The following is a 23,004-nucleotide window of genomic DNA, read 5'->3' as shown; positions in this document are numbered from 1 at the left end:
GCACGTATAAACATTGTTATGAATGTGATACTTACTCCTTTTTAGGTATTTGTAAATAATTTACTGTTCATTTCCTGAATGTTGGTTATTTCTATGTTTGTAATAGGGAGTGGGGGGATATTAGTTAGCTGTTGAATGGGTATATAGATACATTAGGTAACTTGTGGAAGTCCATATTACATTTATTTATCTACATCTATTTACAGAGAGAGAAAGAGAGAGAGAGAAGGTCTTGTTCTGTCACCCAGACTGGAGTACAGTGGTGTAGTCATAGCTCACTGTAATCTCAAACTCCTGGGCTCAAGCAGTCCTCCCAAGTAGCTAGGACTGTAGCCACGACACCTGGCCTATTTATTTATTTTTTTACATAACCTCAAAGTTTTATTGTCTTCATAATAAAACCAAAAATGAAGCTAAGAACTGGATCACTTGGCCTTTTCTCTTTTTATCCCTTCCCAGTTAAAAATGCTTGTATCTCTTAGTAGCCAGCATTCTCTTAGATCTGCAGTTGGACCCAACACTTTAGCACAATCTCGTTTGTAGTTTTAGCCTTTTTCCAGAAGAATGGCTTGGTCTGCCTACATAGCCACTCCTTCCTGCCATTAAGCCACTTTCCCTCGGCATACAGATCGTCTTTTCCCTTCTTGTACCAACGTCACTCTGTGGGGTTGGTGCTAACCATGCTTCTTACACAAAGTCCAGTGGGTTTGAAGAACATTCACCATGTTAGAGCACTATCAGTAAGGAAAGAAAGAAATTATTCATTTTTTAATTACAAATAAAAATTGTATATATTTATGGTATGCATGATGTCTTGATATATGCATGCATTATGGAATGGCTAAGTCAATAATTAACAGACCCCATTTTAATACAGGGAGAACCATGCTGTGCTCTAGTGTTGAACAATAGGATGTCTGAGCTGCCATTCTGTATTATTTCTTTATACCTTCTTTCATAGCCAAGTTTCATCTCAAGGTCTAGAGGGGACGTTGCTATTTTTTCCTGCATCTGGCGGAATTCTGGGGCCTTCCTGGTTATTGAAATCAAAAGCCCATCAATGTCACCATCATCTGCTTCATTGAATCAAAATTTTTTATTGGCAGCTTCTATCATTCCTGATATGTTCTTCCACAAAAGACAGAAAGATGACTTGGCTGCCAACTCTTGCGATTTGTCCTGCTTAGTTCAAAGCCTTTACAGTACTATTGATGTAATTTCCAGTAAGTTATTCTTACAAGGTCCATAAATTTAAAGGGAAAATAATGTCTTGAAAGTAATGAGAAACATACATAAGTAATTAATTTTAATTTCTAGCTGGCAACCTGTGTTATATGTAAAAAAGAAAAAAATTAGATTTTTCTCTACCCACGTAATTGGATTCTGTATTGAATTGGCAGGGATGAGAAAAGTTTTGGTTTGAAAAACTTGATAGACTAATGCAGATGTTAGCAAACTGTGGCCTGGGCACTAAATGTAGCATCCCACCTATTTTGGCATATAATATTTTGTTGAAGTGCAGCCACACCCACTTGTTTATGGAACGTTTATGGCTGAATATATACCATAGGCTGGACAGGGTGGCTGATGTCTGTAATCACAGCATTTTGGGAGGCCAAGGCGAGATGATTGCTTGAGCCCAGGAATTCGAGATCAGCCTGGGCAACATGGCAAGACCCCATCTCTACAAAAAGTTTAAAAAAAAAAAAAGCCAGGTGCGGTGGCATGCGCCTGTGGTCCCAGCTACTCGGGAGGCTGAGGCTTGAGGATTTCTTCAGCCTGGGAGGTTGAGGCTGCAGTGAGCCATGTTCGTGCCATTGTCTTCTTGTACTCTAGCCTGGGCAACAGAGCAAGACCCTGTCTCAAAAAAAAAAAGTTATAATGGCAGAATTCTACTTTAAATGTTACAGCAAACTTTGCTAACCCCTGGTCTACTTGAGTACAATGTTTACTAACTAGGAAGAATATCAGAGGCTGCTGTAGAATTCTGATAAACATAGGGAAATAAGGCTTTGGATTAAGCCTGAGGCAGTAAGAATGGAGAAAAGAGTTAAAACATTGGCAGGTCTTTCATGCAAGAAACATTTGTTGAATGCCCACCGTCTTCAGAAAAGAAAGAATAAAAGTTACAGATCTTATGTCTGCATGACATTGAGAATGGTGTTAATGGCCCTTCCTGTTAACAAGGAGAGTTGGCAGAGGGACGTTTGTTGCAGAAGAGGGTAGTAGGTTTCATGAATGTGAATTTGAGAGAACATTAGACAGATGGAAGTATGGGGCTGGAACTGGGATGTGGAGGCAAGTCTGGAGACAAACTGGAGGGTTGTCACGTTTTAAAAATCTAACCAGGCACGGTGGCTCACGCCTGTAATCCCAGCACTTTGGGAGACCAAGGCAGGCAGATCACAAGGTCAGGAGTTCAAGACCCCAACATGGTGAAACCCCGTCTCTACTAAAATTACAAAAATTAACCGGTGTGGTGGTTTTCACCTGTATCACCTGTAGTCCCAACTATTCAGGAGGCTGAGGCAGGAGAATCGCTTGAACCTGGGAGGTGGAGGTTGCAATGAGCCGTGATCACACTATTGCTCTCCAGCCAGGGCAACAGAGAGAGACTCTGTCTCAAAAAATAAATAAATAAATAAATCTAAATAAAGGGCTGAGGGCCAAAGACTGATCCATAGGGAACTTTTACCAACAGACAGTGGAAGAAGGAAAAATAGTCTTGTGTAAGAATGGTTGGAAAGTTAAAGGAAAATTGAGGCCAAAGAGTGCAGCTTCCCAAAGGAAGAAGGAAGAGAACTAGCCTTTACTGAGCATGAGGTCTCAGTATTAATTTTTTAATTGATTTGATATTTAGCAACAATGCTGAATTCTCTTAATTCTAATAATCTATTGATATTATCTTGCAAAGAAGTAACAGTTTTCTCACCTCTCTTCTAACCTTTGTGTATTTTATTTTTCTTGTGACTGAGGCCTATAATACTACGTTGCACAGCATTGATGATAGTGGACACCCTTGTCTTGTGTAAGGCTGTAAAAGGAAAGCTTTTGTAGTTTCTTCGTTAAACATCACGCTTACTGCACCATTTTTATTTGTCAAGTTAAGGAGTGTCTCCTTTATCCCCAACTTTCTGATTTTTTAAAAGTCAGATATAAGTGTTATACCTTATCAAATGCTTTTGAGCATGTGAGATCAACTTTGATTTCTCTCCTTTGTGACCATTAATGTAGTGAACTGCAGTGTTAGCTTTTCTCACATTTAACCATCCAGTATTCCTGGGATAAATCTTGCTTGATTACAATCCATTCTGTTTAAAATACTCTCCAGGAATGAGTTGGTGAATATTTTATTGAAGTTTATAATATATAGTCATAGGTGAAAAATGGGCCCATACATTATTTTCTTGTACTACCTTTGTTTGTTGGAAACCAAGGTGTATTAGTCTCATAAGGTGATTTGGAAGCCTTTCCCTCTTTTTCTAATGTCAGAAAAAAATAGGTAGGGATTATCTTTTCCTGAAAGTTTGGTCAAATGTTCCATAAAACTGTCTGGACCTGGATTATCATTATTGAACTATATTTTCTGGGCCAAAATTGTGCCAGAATTTTGGCAGAGATTTGTCCTTTTTGCTTAGGTTTTCAAAATCATAGGCATAGAGCTATTTATAATCCTCTTTTATTTGTTTAACCTTTTTGTGTAAGTCTGTTTTCATTCTAAATTTTATTTTCATCATCATCTTGATCAGACTTGCTAGAAGTTTGTATTATTGATTTTGTTCAAAAAATAAGTTTTTGCTTTTAATTGTTTTGGTTGTATTTTCATCCTTTGTTCTGCCGTTTATTTCCTTCCTTCCTTCTTTACTTCGGATTTACTCTGTTTAATACCAAGTGTGTTTCAGTGTTTGCTTTTCCATAAATGTATTTAAAGCAACCGGTTTCTATCTTAGTATAATTTTACTCTGTTACATTTTTGATACGCAGTGCTTTGTCATTCATCTCTATGTATGTCATTATTTTCTTTATAATGTTCATGATTTAAATAACCAAAGGTTATTTCACAGTATAATTGTTTGTTTCTAGTCCGTCCAGTCTGATTAGACATAGGATTAGAGGAAATTTTTTTAAGCATATGTTTCAAGATTCTAATCTTTTGCATTATAATAAACATATCCTGATGGACTGAAATTTGATTAGTCTTCCTTTGAAGCACAATCTATTTTTGTAAATGTTCTACGTGTCTTGGAAAAGAATGTGTATTCACTGTTGGGTAAAATATTTTTATATTTGAGTTTTTTGCATTATTCAAGTCTTATATCTTTGCTTAGCTACTGATTTCTGAAAAGGGTGTGTTGTTGATTTATCTGTTTCTCACTGTAGTTTTACCAGTTTTTACTTTTTTATTATTTCTAAGCTCTATGCTCAGGAGTCCATATATTCATGATCACTGTGTTTTATCAATCAGTTATTCTTTTTATCAGGATGCTTCAGTGCTTTCTTTTTTTCACTATGAAAACTGCATTAAAAGCCAAGAGGCTTTTTCCCATTTCATATGTGCCTGGATTTTTTTTGTTTTGTTTTGTTTTGTTTTTTTGAGACAAGGTCTTGCTCTATCGCTCAGGCTAGAGTACAGTGGCGCAATCTCGACTCACTGCAGCCTCTGCCTCCACAGTTCAAGCAATCCTCCCACCTCAGCCTCCCAAATAGCTGGGACTACAGGCACATGTCACTGTGCCTGGCTAATTTTTGTATTTTTTGTAGAGACAGGATCTTTCTATATTGCCCAGGCTGGTCTCAAACTCCTGGGCTCAAGCGATCAGTCCACCTTTGGCCTCCCAAAGTGCTGGGATTACAGGCATGAGCCACCGTGCTTGGCCGGGATTTTTTTTTTAATCTAGCATCTCTTGGTTGATGAGCCTGTTTATGTTTCTTGTGATGACTATTGTAGTTTTGCCATCTTCTTTCATGTTTTTAGTTCATTCTTTTCCTAGTCCTTTCTTGCCTGCCTTTAGAAGGGTAAATTTCCTTCTGTATATGTGAAAATGCACATTTTATTTTTATTCTTCTGAGTTATTTCTTAGTTTACTTTTTCTGTGACTATCTTACTTATCAGTATCTGTATCTTTCCTCCCAAAGCCACACTGTCCTCATCTCCCCTATCTTTCTCTCTTCCTTTGCACACCATACCCCATGCTGGCCATGGTGAAACCATCTAGAATTTCAGTTCTGGGTCGTTTAGAATATACATACGATGGTGAATATATTCTTTATTGTAACAACAGTGATCTTCATTGAGATATATTGTAAGTTTTTCAACCTTACTTTCCATAAACAGGATCTCATAACATCCTGCTAGATTGACTTTTCTTCTTCCAGGAATGCTTGGGGAATGGGAATCTAGAGGGTCTTGAAGTGGTAAGCCTATGAGGCCTTGAATTATTAAGAATGTCTTTAATTTTTTTCTCACATTTAAATGATAGCTTGGATGGATTAAAAATCAAAGGCAAAAATCTTTGATAGGATAAAGCTTTGGAAATATGACTTCATTTTCCACTTGTATCGCTTGTTGTCATTAAGAACCCTGAAGCCGTTTAGATTTGCATTCCATTATATGGGATCTGCTTTTAGAATTTTCACTTTATTATTTGTAAGTTTTACAATGATTTCTCTTCAATGTATGTTTTTCCTGTGAATGTAGTAGCATCTGTGAGATCTTCCAATTTCCTTTAACTTAAATAAATTCTTAGTCATATTTTAAATTACTTACTCCTGGTTGATTTTCTTTTTCTTTTTATGGAATTTCTAGTATATAGATACTGACACTTCTGTGTATTGCATGTCTCTTTTCTTGTGTATTTCCCGTCTGCTTCATGAAGCCTCCTGGAAAAAATCTTCCAGCTCCTGAATTCATTCTTAGCCGTATTCATGCTGCTCCTCAGCCTATGTATTGAACTCTTCATTTCCACAACTATGCTTTTGTTCACAGTATTTCTAGACGTTTCTCTTTATACCTGCTCATTTTAATCACCCTCTGTGTATTTTTGGTACATTTTAATACATATATTCCTACTCTCTGCTTCACTAATTCTCCCTGTGGGGATAGGTTTTAGCTCACCATGTTTAGTAGATGCTGCCTTCCTTGGTGGTCTTGTTTGATTCCCTGTGAGCTCTTCTTGCTGGACCCTCAGGGACCCTCTTCTCATACCACTGCTTCAGACATTGTTTCTCATGAGTGTCTCCCTTACTTGTCACCACTTTGCCCTTGTGGTGTGAGGGAACAAGCAAGGAGTGGCTCGGTGTTCTGTGAACCTTCATCCCACTGTTCTGGCATTTCCTTCCTCACGCAGTTGGCGGGGGGTGGTGTTGAACCTTCCACAATCTGCTAACTGTAATATGGAGGAAAGAAAAAAGGACAAAGGTTTTTACCCAGCCTCTCCTCCACCCGCAGTAGAGGCGATTGCCTGCCATTTTGTCCTCATTCCAAGACCCCTAGTTTCCCCAGGAATTTATTCCAGTTTTCATTTAGTTTCTCAAATTTGTCAGCTGCCCTTGCTTCTGAGTGTCTCTGTCCTCTCAGTTTAGATTTTGAGAGTGTGGCAGAGCATATTGGCTCACGCCTGTAATCCCAACACCTTGGGAGGCCAAGGTGGGAGGATTGCTTGAGCTCAGGAGTGTTCAAGACCAGCTTGGACAATATAGTGGGACCCCGTCTCTACAAAAAATCAAGAAAGAAGCTGGGCATGGCGGCACACACCTGTGGTCTCAGCTACTCGGGATGCTGAGGTGGGAGGATCGCTTGAGTTAGGGAGGTTGAGGCTGCAGTGAGCTGTGACTGCACCACTGTTCTCCAGCCTGGGCAACAAAGTGAGACCCTGTCTCAAAATAAATAAAAATACAAATAGATTCTGGGACCATGCCAGCAGCTCATGCCCATGTGTGGTCTTGTCAGGAATTATAATAGACGTCTTATTTTGAAATAATATTATTTTCTTCTATTTCTGATTAGAAAATTTTAATTTGTATTTATTGTAATAATTTTGGAAAATACAAAAATCTCAGAGAAAAGATAAAAACTGTATGAATCCTGACATTAAGAGCTATTTGCAGCCTGCTTTTCTACTCTTTCTGATGAACTGTATAGTGAACTTTACTTAGGTCATCATGGATTCTACCACATGACATATGATATCTGTCTGGTGGTCTATCATGTGGATATACCATGAAATGTTTAACTCTTCCACTGTTGGACATTTAAATGGCTTAAAACTTTTTTCCTTAAAAAAAACTTATTTCAAACAGTTGTACAGTCTGCCCAGAAAAAGGGCCCAGGACGCAGTTTAAAAATGATAATACTAATAGAACAAAGCAAGCAGCACCTGTTGGAAAGATCCCATAAATGTATTGGCAATAACTAGCAAGCACTTCTGATTATTGAAGCTGCAGCCTTTCTGGCCCTGGCTAATCAAATGAATGGATTTGCTTGTGACCTGCAAACCTGTATTTGAATACTACATTTTGTATTATGTTGGTTTGAAAAGGCAGCTTAATAGTCATATTATTTCAATAGCTTCTTGGCTACTCTGTCTGACTTCAGGGGTAGCCTCGAGTTTTAGATGTGAAATTCCCCAGCATAGTATAGCAAAAGCTACATATACCTAGACATTAGGGCTTGGTTTTATTATTTACTTACTTTATTTATTTATTTTTGAGACAGTCTCACTCTGTTGCCCAGGTTGGAGTGCAGTGGCATGATCATGACTCACTGCAACCTCAAACTCTGTGGGCTCAGATGACCCTCCCACCTCAGTCTCCCAAGAGCTGGGATTACAGTGCACCAGCACATCTGGCTATTTTTTTTTTTTTTTTTTTTTTTTTTTTTTTTTTTTGTAGAAACGGGGTTTTACCATGTTGCTCAGGCTGGTCTCGAACTCCTGGGCTCAAGCAATTCACCCATCTCAGCCTCCCAAAGTGGTGAGATTACAGGCATGAGCCAGGCCTGGTTAGTTTTAGAAACTTATCTATAATAGAATGTGACACTGATGTCCTTACCAGTTTAAGATTTGAAGTATGGAAAATTGTAGGGCATGGTAGAGTATTTTGCTGTTACTCTTGGCAGTATATTTTCATTCGTGTTTAGGTTTAGTTTATTGTTTTGATCTTTTCTCATCTTTCTGACCACAAAAGAGACCTGGAAAGGTATCCATCCTACCCTTTTAGCTCTTACCTGAAGGCCTTGAAGACTCTCCAACACTAACACCTTGGTCTCTGTTCTGGAATAAATTTGGAAAACCAAGCACAGCCAGTCAATGGGCTATTTCCTTCCCATATAACTTTTGGCCTTGAAGCTAAGACACGTGGTTCTCTGGTTTCTAAGCCTCCTTGGGTCTATGAGGGAGAAGGAGAGGAGAGATTATTTGAAAGCAAGGATTCCACAGGGGGATGTCTGCCTTCAAGCAGTGGTTCTTAACATTTTGTGGGTCATTAACCAAAACCCTGATAGTAAGAATCTGATGAGAACTATTCCAAAAAAAGTAATGAAACATTTATGCACATTGACACAGACTTCGCTTTTTATTTCTGGGGACCCTGAGTTTATGATGTCCTCAGAAGCCCTTTGTTATTTATCAGGTTAAGAATCTCTGGCTTAGAATTTTGGAAATAATTTGTTTAAGAAATGAAATAAAAGAAAATGAATTGGCATTTTCCACCCAGTCATTCCCTGAGCTTATGATGTTTTATTCTTCACTGTGGGAATTCCTTCTTATCTATGGGGTTGGAAGGCGGTGGTTGGCCTATGAGAAGGTCTCCTAGAGCTGGCACAATTCCCACACCTGTACTTCATGATCCTTTTCCCTTTGAAGGTCAGGGGAATGCTCCTATTGGCTCATTTTCTTGAGGTCTTAAAGACTCTGGCACTGGTTGAGCCTGGTGGCTCCCTCCTGTAATCCCAGCACTTTGGGAGGTCGAGGCAGGAGGATTGCTTGAGCCCTGGAGTTTGAGACCAGGCTGGGCAACATGGTAAAACTCCATCTCTACAAAAAATACAAAAATTAGCTGGCCCTGGTGGCACACACCTGTGGTCCCAGCTACTTGGGAAGCTGAGGTGGGAGTCTTACTTTAGCCCAAGGAGGTTGAGGCTGCAGTGAGCTGAGATCACGCCACTGCACTCCAGTCTGAGCAACAGAGCAAGATTCTGTCTCAAAAATAAATAAGTAAATAAACAAAGACTGGCAGTAATGTAGTTTCTTAAATCTAAAGAAAATATCTTAAATTTGGATTTCTTGTATCAAGTTTTTTGTTTTTGGGGGGTTTTTTTTTGGGTTTTTTGTTTGTTTGTTTTGAGACAGAGTCTTACTCTGTCACTCAGGCTGGAGAGCAAGGGCATGATCTCCTTTCACTGCAGCTTCTGCCTCCTGGGCTTAAGAGTTCCTCCCATCTCAGCCTCCTGAGTAGCTAGAGGTATAGGCGCACCCCACCATGCCAGGCTAATTTTTTTGTATTTTTTGTAGAGATGGGGTTTTGCCATGTTGCTCAGGCTGGTTTCAAACTCCTGGGCTCAAGCAATCCACCTGCCTTGGCCTCCCAAAGTTCTGGGATTATAGGCGTGAGCCACCGTGCCCAGCCGAATCAAATTTTTAAGAACTAAGGCAGTTGCTAGGTAGGTTTGTTTTGTTTTTTGTAATGTTTTCTTCCCCCTGAATTTCCCCAAATGTTCTGCTGTTTCTGCAATACTATGCTCTGATCTGGAAGCTCTACAGTAAAAGTTAAACCTAATATATTTGGGGGCTAGGGTGGCAGGTAAGCTGAGCTACTAATAGTCCGTGGATCAGTTGGAGGTTGGTCCCATGAAGCAAAGAGGGAGAGACTGGACAATTTACTGGCCCTCCACCTATTTCTTTCCACGCTTGCTATCTTGTTTGTCTTATCTGGCTGTACAGCTTCTCTCTGCAGAATATTTCCTTCTCTCAGAAGTAATGTATACCATTTATGTGCATTTGTTTAGTTGTTCATTCATTACCTCATGTAGTTAGTGATATTTCCTAAACCCCTACTTTGGGGAACAGAGTAAACTAGGCTACAGGATAAACATGAAATTTACAGAAGTTATAATAGGGGGAGAAGATGTGTACATGCAGAACTTTTCTCCAGGGTGCAGGTGATCAGTCAAGTGGATCTGCTGCTTCCATCTCCTCACCTGCTATGACATTATAATTTGTTTCTCTCTGTCTGGACTGCTATAGGGGCCTTAAAAATGTTCTCTGTTTGCTCTCACCCACCTCCTTTAGCAAAATCTCCTGTAATTGCTGTTACCAGAATGTCATTTGCTGCTTCAGACTGTTGGCTCCTCACTGCCTGCTCTGTCAGTGGGCATGGTCCTGACCTTTTTGGCCCTTTACCAATTGCACTGTCTTTACTCAACTCCTTTCTCCGTCCCAAAGTACATTCTCCATTCTGGCCAAGTAGATTCATTTGGCATATGCACGCTGCCTCACCGTGCCCATGCCCTCCCCACCTCCTGCAGTGGGCATGCTTCCCCTCACCTTCCTGACTCCCACTGCACTCTTTCCCAGTGTGAAATTCTCACGTTTCCTACCAGACCATGTTCTTTTTATGTATTCATCTATTCAGCAAATGTTTGTTTAGTAAATGCTGTATGCCAGGCATTTTGCTAGGCAACAGGGAAACAAAGTTCTTGCCTTCACGGAGCTTCAGAGTCCTGTGGTGGGACACAGACAAGTAAATAGTACTTTCAGTTTGGAGTGATCAGTGCTGAGATAGAAAGTATTAGATGCCCCAGGGCACATGTTAAAAGGACAACTTGGTATGGGGAAGGGAGAGATGTCTGGGAGATGTTGCAAAGGCAGTGAGTGACCCAGGCTGTTGAAATTGAGTCTTAAGTTCCTTAGCCAAGGAATGAAAGAAAACTGGAACAAAACATCATCTGCCAAAAAGCCATGTATTACTGACCTCAGCACACCAATGTGGCTGAGTGAGGCCCGAGTGGGGCGTTGCTGGCTAGGGGTCCCCGGCTTGCAAAGTGACCAAGAAGAAGAATCACTTGTTTGTGACTTTCAACTTTGTAAGGTATTTTAAGTTGGTACTTGGACAAGATGGCTTTTTCTTTGTGTGTGTATTTGAACAAAATGTTCCTGTTTGCAGCACTCAGTGAGTGGTCATTGACACCAGTAATCTATATATTTGCCCTTTCGTGGTGAAATGGAGTTGTTTGAGGTGTTAGCTTGGTTTGGAGTGTCACTAAAAGCCTTTTAAGCCTGCTTCATCACAGTAGCCCTGGGAATCAACGAGAAATGTCTCTGAGTTAAGGGCTAAAATTACAAACATCCAGTCTGATCTGATTATGAGGTATCTTACAATGGTTCCAACTTGGCGACATTCGACATTCGTACTGTAGCACTGCCTCTGTTTGTTTGTCGGTGGTCATTTAACATTCAAAGGAGGAAGATGCTAATGGCCAAGGTTCAGAGATAATGTTTTCAGAGTTTGCTCTGTGTTATATGTTTTGTTTTGTTTGAGACAAAGTTTCACTCTTGTTGCCCAGGCTGGAGTGCAATGGCGTGATCTTGGCTCACTGCAACCTCTGCCTCCCTTGTTCAAACAGTTCTCCTGCCTCAGCCTCCCGAGTAGGTGGGATTACAGGTGCCTGCCACCACGCCTAGCTAATTATTTGTATTTTTAGTAGAGACTGGGTTTCGCTATGTTGGCCAGGCTAGTCTCGAACGCCTGACCTCGTGATCCACCTGCCTTGGCCTCACAAAGTGCTGGGATTACAGGCGTGAGCCACTTAGCCTGACCTGTGTTATATATTTTTATCTGGATCAGTAGTTCTTTTGTTTTATTTGAGAGGGAGAGAGTCTTGCACTGCCACCCAGGCTAAAGCGCAGTGTTGCAAACATAGCTCACTGCAGCCTCAAATGTCAGAGTTCAAGTGTGAATCAGTAGTTCTTCATCTTTTTGGGGTCATGGCTCCATTTCACCACCCAGTTAAATTTATGGAAAAGTATACACAGAGGTTGGGCGTGGTGGCTCACGACTGTAATCCCAGCACTTTGGGAGATCAAGGCAGGCAGATCACTTGAAATCAGGAGTAGAAGACCAGCCTGGCCAACATGGTGAAAACTTTTCTCTAGTAAAAATACAAAAGTTAGCCGGGCTTGGTGGTGAGCACCTGTAATCCCAGCTACTCAGGAGGCTGAGGCAGGAGAATTGCTTGAACCCAAGAGGTGGAGGTTGCAGTGAGCCGAGATGTCACCACTGCACTCCAGCCTGGGCAACAGAGCTGTCTCAAAAAAAAGAAAGAAAAAAGAAAAGTTTACACAGGCACACACAGAATTGTATATACCATTTTAGAAGGTTCCTGGATCCTCTAAAGTCCCTCATCTCCCTTCAGCCCTCGGGATCATTATTGGTTCATTCTAACAAGGTCCATATAACATGGTTGCCATTTTAAGCTAATTGTGCTACCCACTGATGCTTGGTTCCTTTCTCACCATTCCGGTTTCCTTGCAGTTGATAACTCGCACACGAGAAACAATCTGAGGCCCCTTACACATCTGCCGCTAAGAATCTCTGTCCTGTACTTCCCTTCCTCTCTTCTCTGGAAACAATGGGTGCATATGTATTTGTTGGAGAAGTACAAATAGATGAGTTCTGCCCAAGCAGAGAAAAAGCTCTTACATACTTGTGTGAATATACTTGTGCAAATAGAAAATAGAAGCTATTCACACATTGCTGCCTTCACCACTGGCCTTTTTCTGTTTCCATATTAAATGTTTTTCAGGTTATAAAGCTGCTTATAACATAAGACCAAAATTATGTTATTTAAAAAATAATGAAGCTCATGTATCCATGCTTATATACAATAGAAGGTGAAAGGAAAATACTCAAGGCACAGCTACTCGGAGACCACAATGCAGATGTTGAGACTTTACTATTATTTGGAATTTTATTTACTGCGAAATTGGGTGGGACAGAAAAAAGAGGGGTAAGCCTTCTTAGTAAACTGTGTTGCTGGCTTTTTTCTTCTGACGATCCACTGGGTATTTTCAATGGAGATGAGGAAAGGATGTGTTTCAGATGGAAACTTTTATGAGCTCTCCTGTGAGCCCTCCAGCTTCTCAATCCATGGGCCCTCATTTTGGTTTCTTATTTTAATCCTAATTTATTTAGAAAGGGTAATATTTTTTGAAATGCTTTGAAAACAATCAAAATTAAATTCAAGCTGTGGTGAGTAAAAATAAAAACACAGCATCCTAAGAATCACATAGTAGTGTGCCCTGGGAGTTCCTAGTTCACAAGCAGATCGTGGATGTTAACCTATGAGACTTACAGAAGTCATCTAGGGGAGATGGGTCAAGAAATAGCCCCATTTTATAGGAAACCCTGCTCAGAGCTGTGACTGAGGTCACGAGGCTGGTCATGGAATCGGGAGTAGATTTGACCTTCTAGTTCCCAATCCAGGGTTGTTCATGGCTTCTATGCCACTGGGACTTAGTGTAAATCTCCTTACCTCTTTGAGTCCTAAATTCCATATTCCCATAGTGTATGCTTATTTCCTGTGTTTCAGAGTTATTTTGAGAATCAAATTCTATAATGCATGCTTCTCAAAGTGTGATTCCCCAGGCCAGCAATGGCAGCATCTCCTGGGAAGATGTGAAAATGCAGATTCTCAGGCCCCACCCCAACCTGAATCTGAAACTCTGGGAGGGGCCCAACAATCCGTGTTTTAGCACACCCTCCAGGGGATTCTGACTCACAAGAAGCTTGAGAACCACTGATGGCGTGTGAGATAGCATTTTGAAAAGACGAAAGCATTACAGAAATACAAGATACGTTGTTTTAATGGAGGTAAAATGTATATATGGTAAAACACAAAGATCTTAAATGTGTAAAACTGAATTTTGATATAATCACTGCCCCAGTGAAGATACAGAACTTGTTCATCCCTCTGTAAAGCGCCTTCTTGCCTCTTCCCATCAGTCCCCACCCAACTTAGGCAGACAGTGGTTAAGGACAGACTATTCCTTAGAGAACATAAGAGAACTCGATGATGGGTTAAATGTAGAAAGAGCAATGTCTGTGTTCTTGTATTCTTTCACTATTTGTAGGTAATGTTCCTTTTAAAATTACTAACCATATTTCTGTGTTCTTTTTCAGCCCATGGACCAAGCTTCTCTCAAAAACAGTGATGTTCTTGTTCTGACAGGGCTTACCCAGATCCCCACTGCAAACCCAGATGGAATGGTGGGAGAGTTCTGCAGCAACCTAGGTGTGCAACCGTCTCTCATCTTACGTTGGATGATCTATCTTGCATTTATTTTACAATAATAAATATAATATTTTACAATAATGGGTGAAGGAGTGCTTACAGAGTAGCAGTTGTCAAAGGAGGGAGGCAGTACATCTTTGCAAATAATAGCACAGAAAAGAGTGTTACACTTTGAACTCACAGCAGTGATACAGTGAACAGATATATATGTATGAATGTTTGTTTGTTTGTTTGTTTGTTTTTGAGACAGAGTCTTGCTCTGTCACCCAGGCTTGAGTGCAGTGGCATAATCTTGGCTTACTGCAACCTCCGTCTCCTGGGTTCAAGCAATTCTCCTGACTCAACCTCCTGAGTAGCTGGGACTACAGGCGTGTGCCAACACATCCGGCTAATTTCTGTATTTTTTGTAGAGAGAGGGTTTCACCATGTTGGCCAGGCTGGTCTGGAACTCCTGACCTCAGGCCATCCGCCTGCTTTGGCCTCCCAAAATGCTGGGATTTCAGGCGTGAGCCACAGCACCCGGCCGAACAGGTATATTTTTTCCCCACTAATATTTGGTTGGTTTTATTTTTTCTTCTTTTGAGGAAAGGCTAAATTAAGAGAGGTATGGGGTATTTTCTACCTGGAAGAAATTTATTTTCCTTTGGATATAACTGTCACTAAATCTGGAAGTTCTGCCTCTCATTTAGACAAATAGGTTGGTTACTGTCTTAGTCAGTTTGGGCTGCTGTAACAGAATACTGCAGACATTAACTTCTCACAATACTGGAGACTGGGAAGTCTGGGATCAGGGTGCCAGCATGGTCGTTTCTTGATGCAGATGACCACCATTTTGCTGTGTCCTCATGTGGAGAAGAGGGGAAGCTCTGGTGTCTCTTCCTCTTCTTCTTCTTTTTTTTTTTTGAGACGGAGTCATGCTCTGTTGCCCAGGCTAGAGCACAGTGGCATGATCTTGGCTCACTGCAACCTCTGCCTCCCAGGTTCAAGCGATTCTCCTGCCTCAGCAGGAGTGTGCCCAGCTAATTTTTGTATTTTTAGTAGAGACTAGGTTTCACTATGTTGGCCAGGCTGGTCTCGAACTCCTGACCTCATGATCCGTCCGCCTCGGCCTCCCAAAGTGCTGGGATTACAGGTGTGAGCCACCGTGCCCTGCCTCTCGTCCTCTTATGAGGGCATGAATCCCATCCTGGGGCCTGCACCCTCATGACCTCATCTAAACCTAATCACTTCCCAAAGTCCCTGCCTCTCTGTACCATCACAGTGGGGGTTAGGCCTACAACATGAGAATCTTGTGGGGGACGCACACATTCAGTCCGTAACAGCTACCAAAGAGGTGTTAATGAGCTCAGACCTTCAGCTCCAGCAACTTTAAGTGATATTACTTCTGCTCTAGGAAGAAGAAGTGGTCATCTTCTTATATTTACATGGAAGGCGCTGTTCTTAGAAATTAAACTTAGCTTGCTAATAAACATAGTCTGTTTTTGTTCTTTGATACTAATCCAAAGGTAATTTATTTGTACCTTAGAAAAATAATTGGACTAATCTCAAATAGAGTCTTGGTTCGTATGTTTGTTTATAATCTAGAATCATAGACTCAAAGAACTTTAGGCTTGAAAGGAACCTTACATTTAATTCAGTCTCTCAAAGTGGGGTCCACTAACCACATTCCTTAAGACCAGTGGGATTACTTATTAAAAATGCAAATTTGGGGGCCCTACCTTAGACCTAGTAAGTCAGAATCTCTGGAGAAAGGAGACATCCAGAAGAAAAGTTGCATTTTCAACATATTCTCTGGCATTTTCCACGCAAACTAAAGCTTGGAAATTACTGATCTCGTTCATTCTTTTCATGTAACTGATGCAGAAACTGAGGCCAAGGAAGGTTGTAGTGGCTTTCCTGTGGTCCTGTGGGTTGGGACAAAGGTAGGATTTGAGCCAGGCTCTTGAGCTATGACCAGCGATGTTGATTTTCTCCACTGTACCCTACTCTAGTACCATACTCTAGTAATAGCAAGTCCACCAGCCCTCAAGTTACAGCATCTAGGTGAGCCTAAGTACTTAAAGTATAGGGGATTTTCCTGCAGACAAACGTTAATGAAAGAAAATACTACTAACTCCTGCAGACAAACGTTAGTCAAACGGAAAAACTCGGCCTATTTTCTTATAGGTCATTCAGCCATGGTCAGAGACTGAACAGAGACAAATCCAGCAAATTTTTGAGCAGGATCTAAAACGGGAAGGAGCTTGGAGGCTCTGTCCTGAAGCTCAGTGTGCCATTGGTAAAAACCCAAACCCCTAATCACATGCTCTATTCCCAGGGACCTAGATTAGACAATGATGAGAAAATAAGTATCAGCCTATAGCATCCCCTGCTTTGATGTGTTCTTCCAAAGAAGCAGCTTATTAGACATGTGAGTAAATCATAAAAACAGAAGTAGGAAAACAAGTGCAAATCTTATTTTACAAGTTACAGTCTATCTTTATAACACTGCGCTTTTGACACGATGTTTTTTTCTCCTCTGGCATCCACTTTTCTAGCTCTGACAGTCCGGAATGGAGGAAACGTGTTGGTTCCATGCTACCCTTCTGGAGTGATCTATGACCTCCTGGAGTGCCTATATCAGTACATTGACTCAGCCGGGCTCTCCAGCGTCCCCCTCTACTTCATCTCCCCTGTGGCCAACAGTTCACTGGAGTTTTCCCAGATCTTTGCTGAGTGGTATGTCAGTGGTTTTTTTCTACGAATTTTATTTGATTCAGGACATTCAAGCAGTAAGAATAAAAATAATCCTGTTTTTTCTCACATTACTGTGGAAATTTCATTTTGTTGTTTTTCTGTCTGTGATAAGATTGCATTATTAAAAGCCAAATCTGTTGCATTGCTAAGTTTAGAATAATAGTTGTCAAAGAGGGAAGAATGCAAGGCAGACTTACCTTAGCCCAGCACTTTCAAAACTGGTAACAAAAATCTTATATACTTATCACATGCCACCCTCTGTCTGTTACTAGGTGAAATGACATTCTAAAAGTTAAAAAAATTTTCAAGCCCAAGCTCATGTTGTCTAAAATGTATAGTGCCAAATCTGAGAAAAAAAACTAGATTTTTAAAAATTGCAATAGTATGATATTTGACAAAATTTTATTACATCAGAAAATTGATCAAATCCTAAAGCTGGCAAAATATGAAACAATACGAAATTAGTGAACCTTTTTAGAGTTATTTTGCATGTTTGAATATAACTCACCTGACCAAAAATAAAGGGAGAAGTAGGAAATAACTTTTACAATATCCCCAATGGTGCCTTAGAATGGTGCTTCCCAAACGTTCTGGGACTGTGACACAGGCAGACTGAGCTGCATTTAATCCCTTTTAGTCATGAGGTAGCCAGATAGACCCAGCATGTACTGAGTTTCTAATTAAAAAGGAATTTGTACATCATCGTCTCATGATATATTCAGTTACACTGCCCCCAACCCTTGCTTTTGTAAAGTACTTTTTTCATTCCCTTCTGTGGTCTTTTCTCCCCTCTGTGTTTAGACTCATACAGGCGTCTCTATCCCACGTACAAATTATTCTTCTTTGTCACGTTTTTTTTTTTTTTTTGAGACAGTCTTGCTCTGTCGCCCAGGCTGGAGTACGGTGGCACAATCTCCACTCACTGCAACCTCTGCCTCCTGGGTTCAAGCAATTCTTCTGCCTCAGCCTCCCAAGTAGCTGGGATTACAGGCACCCGCCACCATGCCCGGCTAATTTTTGTATTCTTAGTAGAGAGGGGGTTTCACCATGCTGGTCAGCTGGTCTCGAACTCCTGACCTCAGGTGATCCACCTGCCTTGGCCTCCCAAAGTGCTGGGATTAACAGGCGTGAGCCACTGCTCCCGGCCCTTTGTCACTTTTTATTGGTACCCAGTGAATTTTATCCTTTGTGAACAGGGTCTCATTTTTCCCAGCAGAGGAAGGTCATCTTGAGTAATGAGCAGTCTACCCTCAGTATCACTTGCACATTTAATCAGTGTGCGCTGAATTTCTGCTTCCAGATCCTTAATAAAAATACTGAAGAAGATACTCCCTGGGCCAGCCCTGTGGGCTTCTGTGGTTGGATCCCAGCAGAGTGTGCACTCTTCAAGTCCAGTTTTCACCCACCACATATGTTTTATGTTGTTGGAATATTTTATTTGACAGAAGCTGGGAATACAAAAATGAGAGGAGGTTGTTTTTTGTGTTTCTGGTTTTTAGATATTTGTTAGTTTCTAATATACGTGTAATATGTGTTTACCATAGGAAAAAAATTAAAATTACAGAAGACAGTAAAAAAAAAACTGACCCTGGCCAGGCGCAGTGGCTCACACCTGTAATCCCAGCAGTTTAGGAGGCTGAGGCGGATAGATCACCTGAGGTCAGGAGTTTAAGACCTGTCTGGCCAACATGGTGAAATTCCGTCTCTACTGAAATACAAAAATTAGCCGGGCATGGTGGTGGTGCATGCCTGTAATCCCAGCTACTTGGGACGCTGAGGCAGGAGAACTGCTTGAACCTGGGAGGCAGAGGTTGCAGTGAGCCGAGATCACACCACTGTACTCCAGCCTGGGCAACAAAGTAAGACTTTATCTCAAAAAAAAAATAAATAAACTGACCCCATCATCCTGCTATCCAGAAATAACTCACCACTCTTAGCATTCTGATGTATTTCTTCTTCCTATATCAGTATCATACTGAATGTTTAATTTTGAATCCTGCTTTTAAAAATTAAATATTAGATTAAAGCATTATCAAATCTTTAAGAACATAAATTTTACATGACTACATTATTACATCATTTGTACATCATTTATATATGGTATGATTTGGTTAATTTTCTTACTAGATGGAAGGGCTTTTCCCAGTTTTTTTGCTTTTCATAATAAATGTTCAATTAATATCATTCTCTGTGTATATGATGACATCTTTTGCTTTAGGTAAATTACTAAAAGTAGAATTACTGGAACAAAGGGTATAAATATTTTTTAATGTTTACTATCTGAATCTAAATTGCTTTCCAGAAAGATTTTTCTATAAATTGGTCTCTTTTTGCCCATTTACTTATTAGAGGTTTTGTACGTTTCTCATACATTTATTCAAACTCCTTCTATATGTATTAAGGATATATTTATGTAGACTTTTTTTCTCATTTTGGCACATTTTTGTCTTTGGTTTTTTTCCATTTTTAAAATAATAAACTTACTACTTTGGAATGATTTTAGATTTACAGAAAAGTACACAGTACAGAGGGTTCCCGTATACCTCTTACTCGGTTTCCCCTAATGTTAATGTCTCACGTGGCCATGTTCATTAGTCCAAATTTTTAAAATAACAGTACTTTGTTTGTTTTTTAAGACGGAGTCTTGCCCTTGTCTCTTGTCGCCGAGGCTGGAGTGCAATGGTGCGATTTTGGCTCACTGCAACCTCTGCCTCCTGGGTTCAAGCAATTCTCCTGCCTCAGCCTCCTGCATAGCTGGGATTACAGGTGTCCGCCACCATGCCCAGCTAATTTTTATATTTTTAGTAGAGACAGGGTTTCACCATGTTGGCCAGGGTGGTCTCAAATTCCTGACCTCAGGTGATCCACCCGCCTCGGCCTCCCAAAGTGCTGGGATTACAGGCGTGAGCCACTGCGCCCACCCTTAAATAACATTAGTACATTATTATTAACTCTGAATCTTTATTCTGATTGCACCAGTTTTTCCACAAATTTTTTTGTTTTTATTCAGGATCCAATCCAGGGTAACACATTGCATTTAGGCCTTTGACTTTTTTGTTTTTTTGCAAGAAGTTTTTTTTAGTTTTTTATACTGATAGTTTTAGTCTCTTTTGCAGTTTCTTCTGTTAATACTATGTTTAGAAAATTCTTGCCCCTATAGGTGTCACATGGCTAAACGTATTTTCTTTCAATTTTATTGTAGCTTCTTTCTTTTTTTTACATCACCCCTTAACTATTTTATCTGGAATTTGTTTTAGTATATAGTATGAAGAGAAGCATTAATTTCATTTTTTCCCAAGTAGTCAAGTACTTAACCTGTCCAAGTACTATTTATTGAGTAATGTTAACTTTTTCAGCTGATTTGTATTAATGCCGTATGCCAGACTTTCATATGTACTAGGTTTTGTTTCTAGACTATCCTGATTGAGTGACCCATTCATTCTTTGGCCAACATGATGCTAATATATTTTAATAACTGTAGCCTCACTTATAATTGTAGTCTGTGGTAAAGTACATTTCTCCATTATTTTTCTTAGAATTCTTGGAGGTATTTTTGCTTACTTATTTTTGTGGAAGAATTGTGGAATCACTGTATCAGTTTTCAGAATATTTTTTTGAGTCCACAAAACCTATAAATTACAGTTTGCAGTAGTTTTCCCATGGTGAGACATGGGATGTGTGTCTGTCTTTTAAGCTTTTCAAATATTCCTCCCGTAGACTCTTAAACTCAGTGATCATATTATTCTTGTTTCCATTGACAGTTTTATTTACTTAAATCCATAAACCTTTAAGTGCCAAAGCACTGAGGATACGAAGAGGTCCCTGACCTTGAGGAATCTGTACCATGAAGGAAGAGGCAGCTGTGTAAACCTCTTACCACTCGGAAATAATCTGATGGAGATATATACACACATACCCACGCACACACCTACATATATCTGTATGGTATTCAGAGAAGGGGGTGGGTGGTGACCCCGTGTGGGGGTTTAAGAAAGGATTCTGGAAGGAGGTGCTCCTGAAGAATGACCAAGAATCAGCCAGACAGAAACACTATTTAAGAATGAGTTGGGTGGTCTGCCGGGGGTGGTGTGTGGGTGGTGAGGATAACACAGGCCAAGACAGATGGGAGGTTTGAATGGTTTGGTTTGTTCAGAGAACTATCCATAGTTCTTTATTGTTACAGTATGAAGTTCAGGATGGGGAGTGGCAGGGTATGAGGCTAGAGGGATCCTGTCCATGGTGGGGATTCATTGGAGGATTCTAAGCAGGAAATGAACATGATTGTATGTGCATTTTATATAGAGCCTTCTGCATTTATGTGAAGTTTGTTGGGAGGTGGTGGGAGGGGGTGCAACTGAAGTACAAGACAAGAGTCTTTGCAGAGGTCGAGGGACAGAAGACTCCAGTCTCTACCATCCTGGAGGAAAGCAATGCAGGAACCGATTTGAGAGGCGATTAGGAAATACAATGGGCAGGACTTACTGGTTACTTGATACAGAAAAGGTAGCAATCAAGATTGACACTGCAATTTCTAGTGTAGTAGATCGTGTTGACCCCAAACAAAATAGGTTCTACAAAGGAAGGGTAGGTTCATACAGCAAGGGTGGTTAGCTTAGTTTGGTTTTGTCCCTGAGGGCATTGATGGTGCCTGAGGCAGGGGATGTGCAGGTGAAACTTGTCCAATCCAAAGATCTGAGAAGCCCAGGCTGGAGTCACAGGGTGGGGTGTCCTCAGCGTTGAGGTAGTTGAGTGGCTGGGATTGCCACAAGAATGAATGGGATTGTCTGGGGAGAGGATTTCAGGTTAGAGGAACAGGCAGTGGGGAAAGGATGGACTTAAGTAATGCCTGCATTTTTGGGGTTGTTAGAGAACAAATACTTAGGAAAAGTGTGAAGACAAATAGTTAAAGAAGTAGAAAGAGGCCGATCAGGGTGGCTCACACCTGTAATCCCAGCACTTTAGGAGGCCAAGGCGGGAGGATTGCTTGAGGCCAGGAGTTCGAGATCAGCCTGAGCAACATAGCAAGACCTCATTTCCACAAAAGATTAAAATATTAGCAGGGTATGGTGGTGCACGTCCATAATTCCAGCTACTCGGGAGGCTGAGACAGGAGGATTTCTTGAGCCTGGGAGATTTCTCTGTGTTTCTGTTTCACTGTGCTGTTCTCTTTCATGCAGCCTTGCTGTAAAGCACCCTTTTTCCCTAAATAAGGAACTCAAGTTACCAAAATGGATAGCTGCTAGCTCCAGACTTGCATTAACTTAGCAAGTCCCTGCCCCCACGCCAGGACCACCACAGCCTGTTCAGAGGGTTTGGCTTCCTCTCCTCTTTGGTGTTCTGAATGCGTGCTTCACAGCCTAGCTGCTCTGTGCTCAGCCCGGACTGCTGTCCTGGGCTTACTCCCTGCCACTCTGGTTCCCTGGCTCTGTGCTTCCTGTTCTCAGGGGTTCTGCTCTGGCTTCTACATGGTCCTGCTTTCATGCCTACAGAAGCCCAGCCTCTTGCTATCCAGTGTCTGCCCTTGCTCCAAGCTAAGGGGCTTGGTTGTTTGGGTTGGTTTTGTTTTTGCAGAGGATGGAGATGCAAGGGAATAGCTCTTGAAAGACCTCTCTGATCTTTTGTGGGGTTTGGAGTGTTGGTTGGTTGGTTGGTTGGTTGGGTTTTGAGACAGGCCCTCACTGTCACCCAGGCTGGAGTGCAGTAGCACGATCACGGCTCACTGTAGCCTCAACCTCCTGGTCTCAAGTGATCCTCCCACCTCAGCCTCCTGAGTACCTGGGACTACAGGTGTCACCATCATGTCCAGCTAATTTTTGTACAGACAAGGTTTCATCTCGTCTGAACCCATGAACTCCTGGGTTCAAGTGATCTGCCCGCCTTGGCCTTCCAGAGTGGTGGGATTACAGTCCTGAGCCACAGTGCCTGGCTCTGATCCTTTGTTGAACAAGCAGTGGAAGAGTGTGCAGTACCTGAGGTCTGGC

The 23,004-nt window shown here is 41.1% G+C and overlaps 1 protein-coding gene across 2 annotated transcripts in view; it reads left to right on the top strand.

Moving 5' to 3' along the window:
- INTS9 (integrator complex subunit 9) overlaps positions 1-23,004 on the top strand; it is a 117,277-nt gene that overhangs the window by 74,008 nt on the left and 20,265 nt on the right. For both annotated transcript variants that reach the window (XM_055295849.2, XM_055295850.2), the window contains 2 exons: positions 14,176-14,287; positions 16,825-17,005. In XM_055295849.2, coding sequence (XP_055151824.1) covers positions 14,176-14,287; positions 16,825-17,005 — 293 coding nt within the window. The remainder of the gene's footprint in view (positions 1-14,175; positions 14,288-16,824; positions 17,006-23,004) is intronic.

The sequence above is a fragment of the Symphalangus syndactylus genome, chromosome 10, assembly GCF_028878055.3.
Source record: "Symphalangus syndactylus isolate Jambi chromosome 10, NHGRI_mSymSyn1-v2.1_pri, whole genome shotgun sequence".
NCBI lineage: Eukaryota > Metazoa > Chordata > Mammalia > Primates > Hylobatidae > Symphalangus > Symphalangus syndactylus.
The sequence above is the reverse complement of the archived record's forward strand: the minus strand, read 5'-3'. Positions and strand labels throughout refer to the sequence as shown.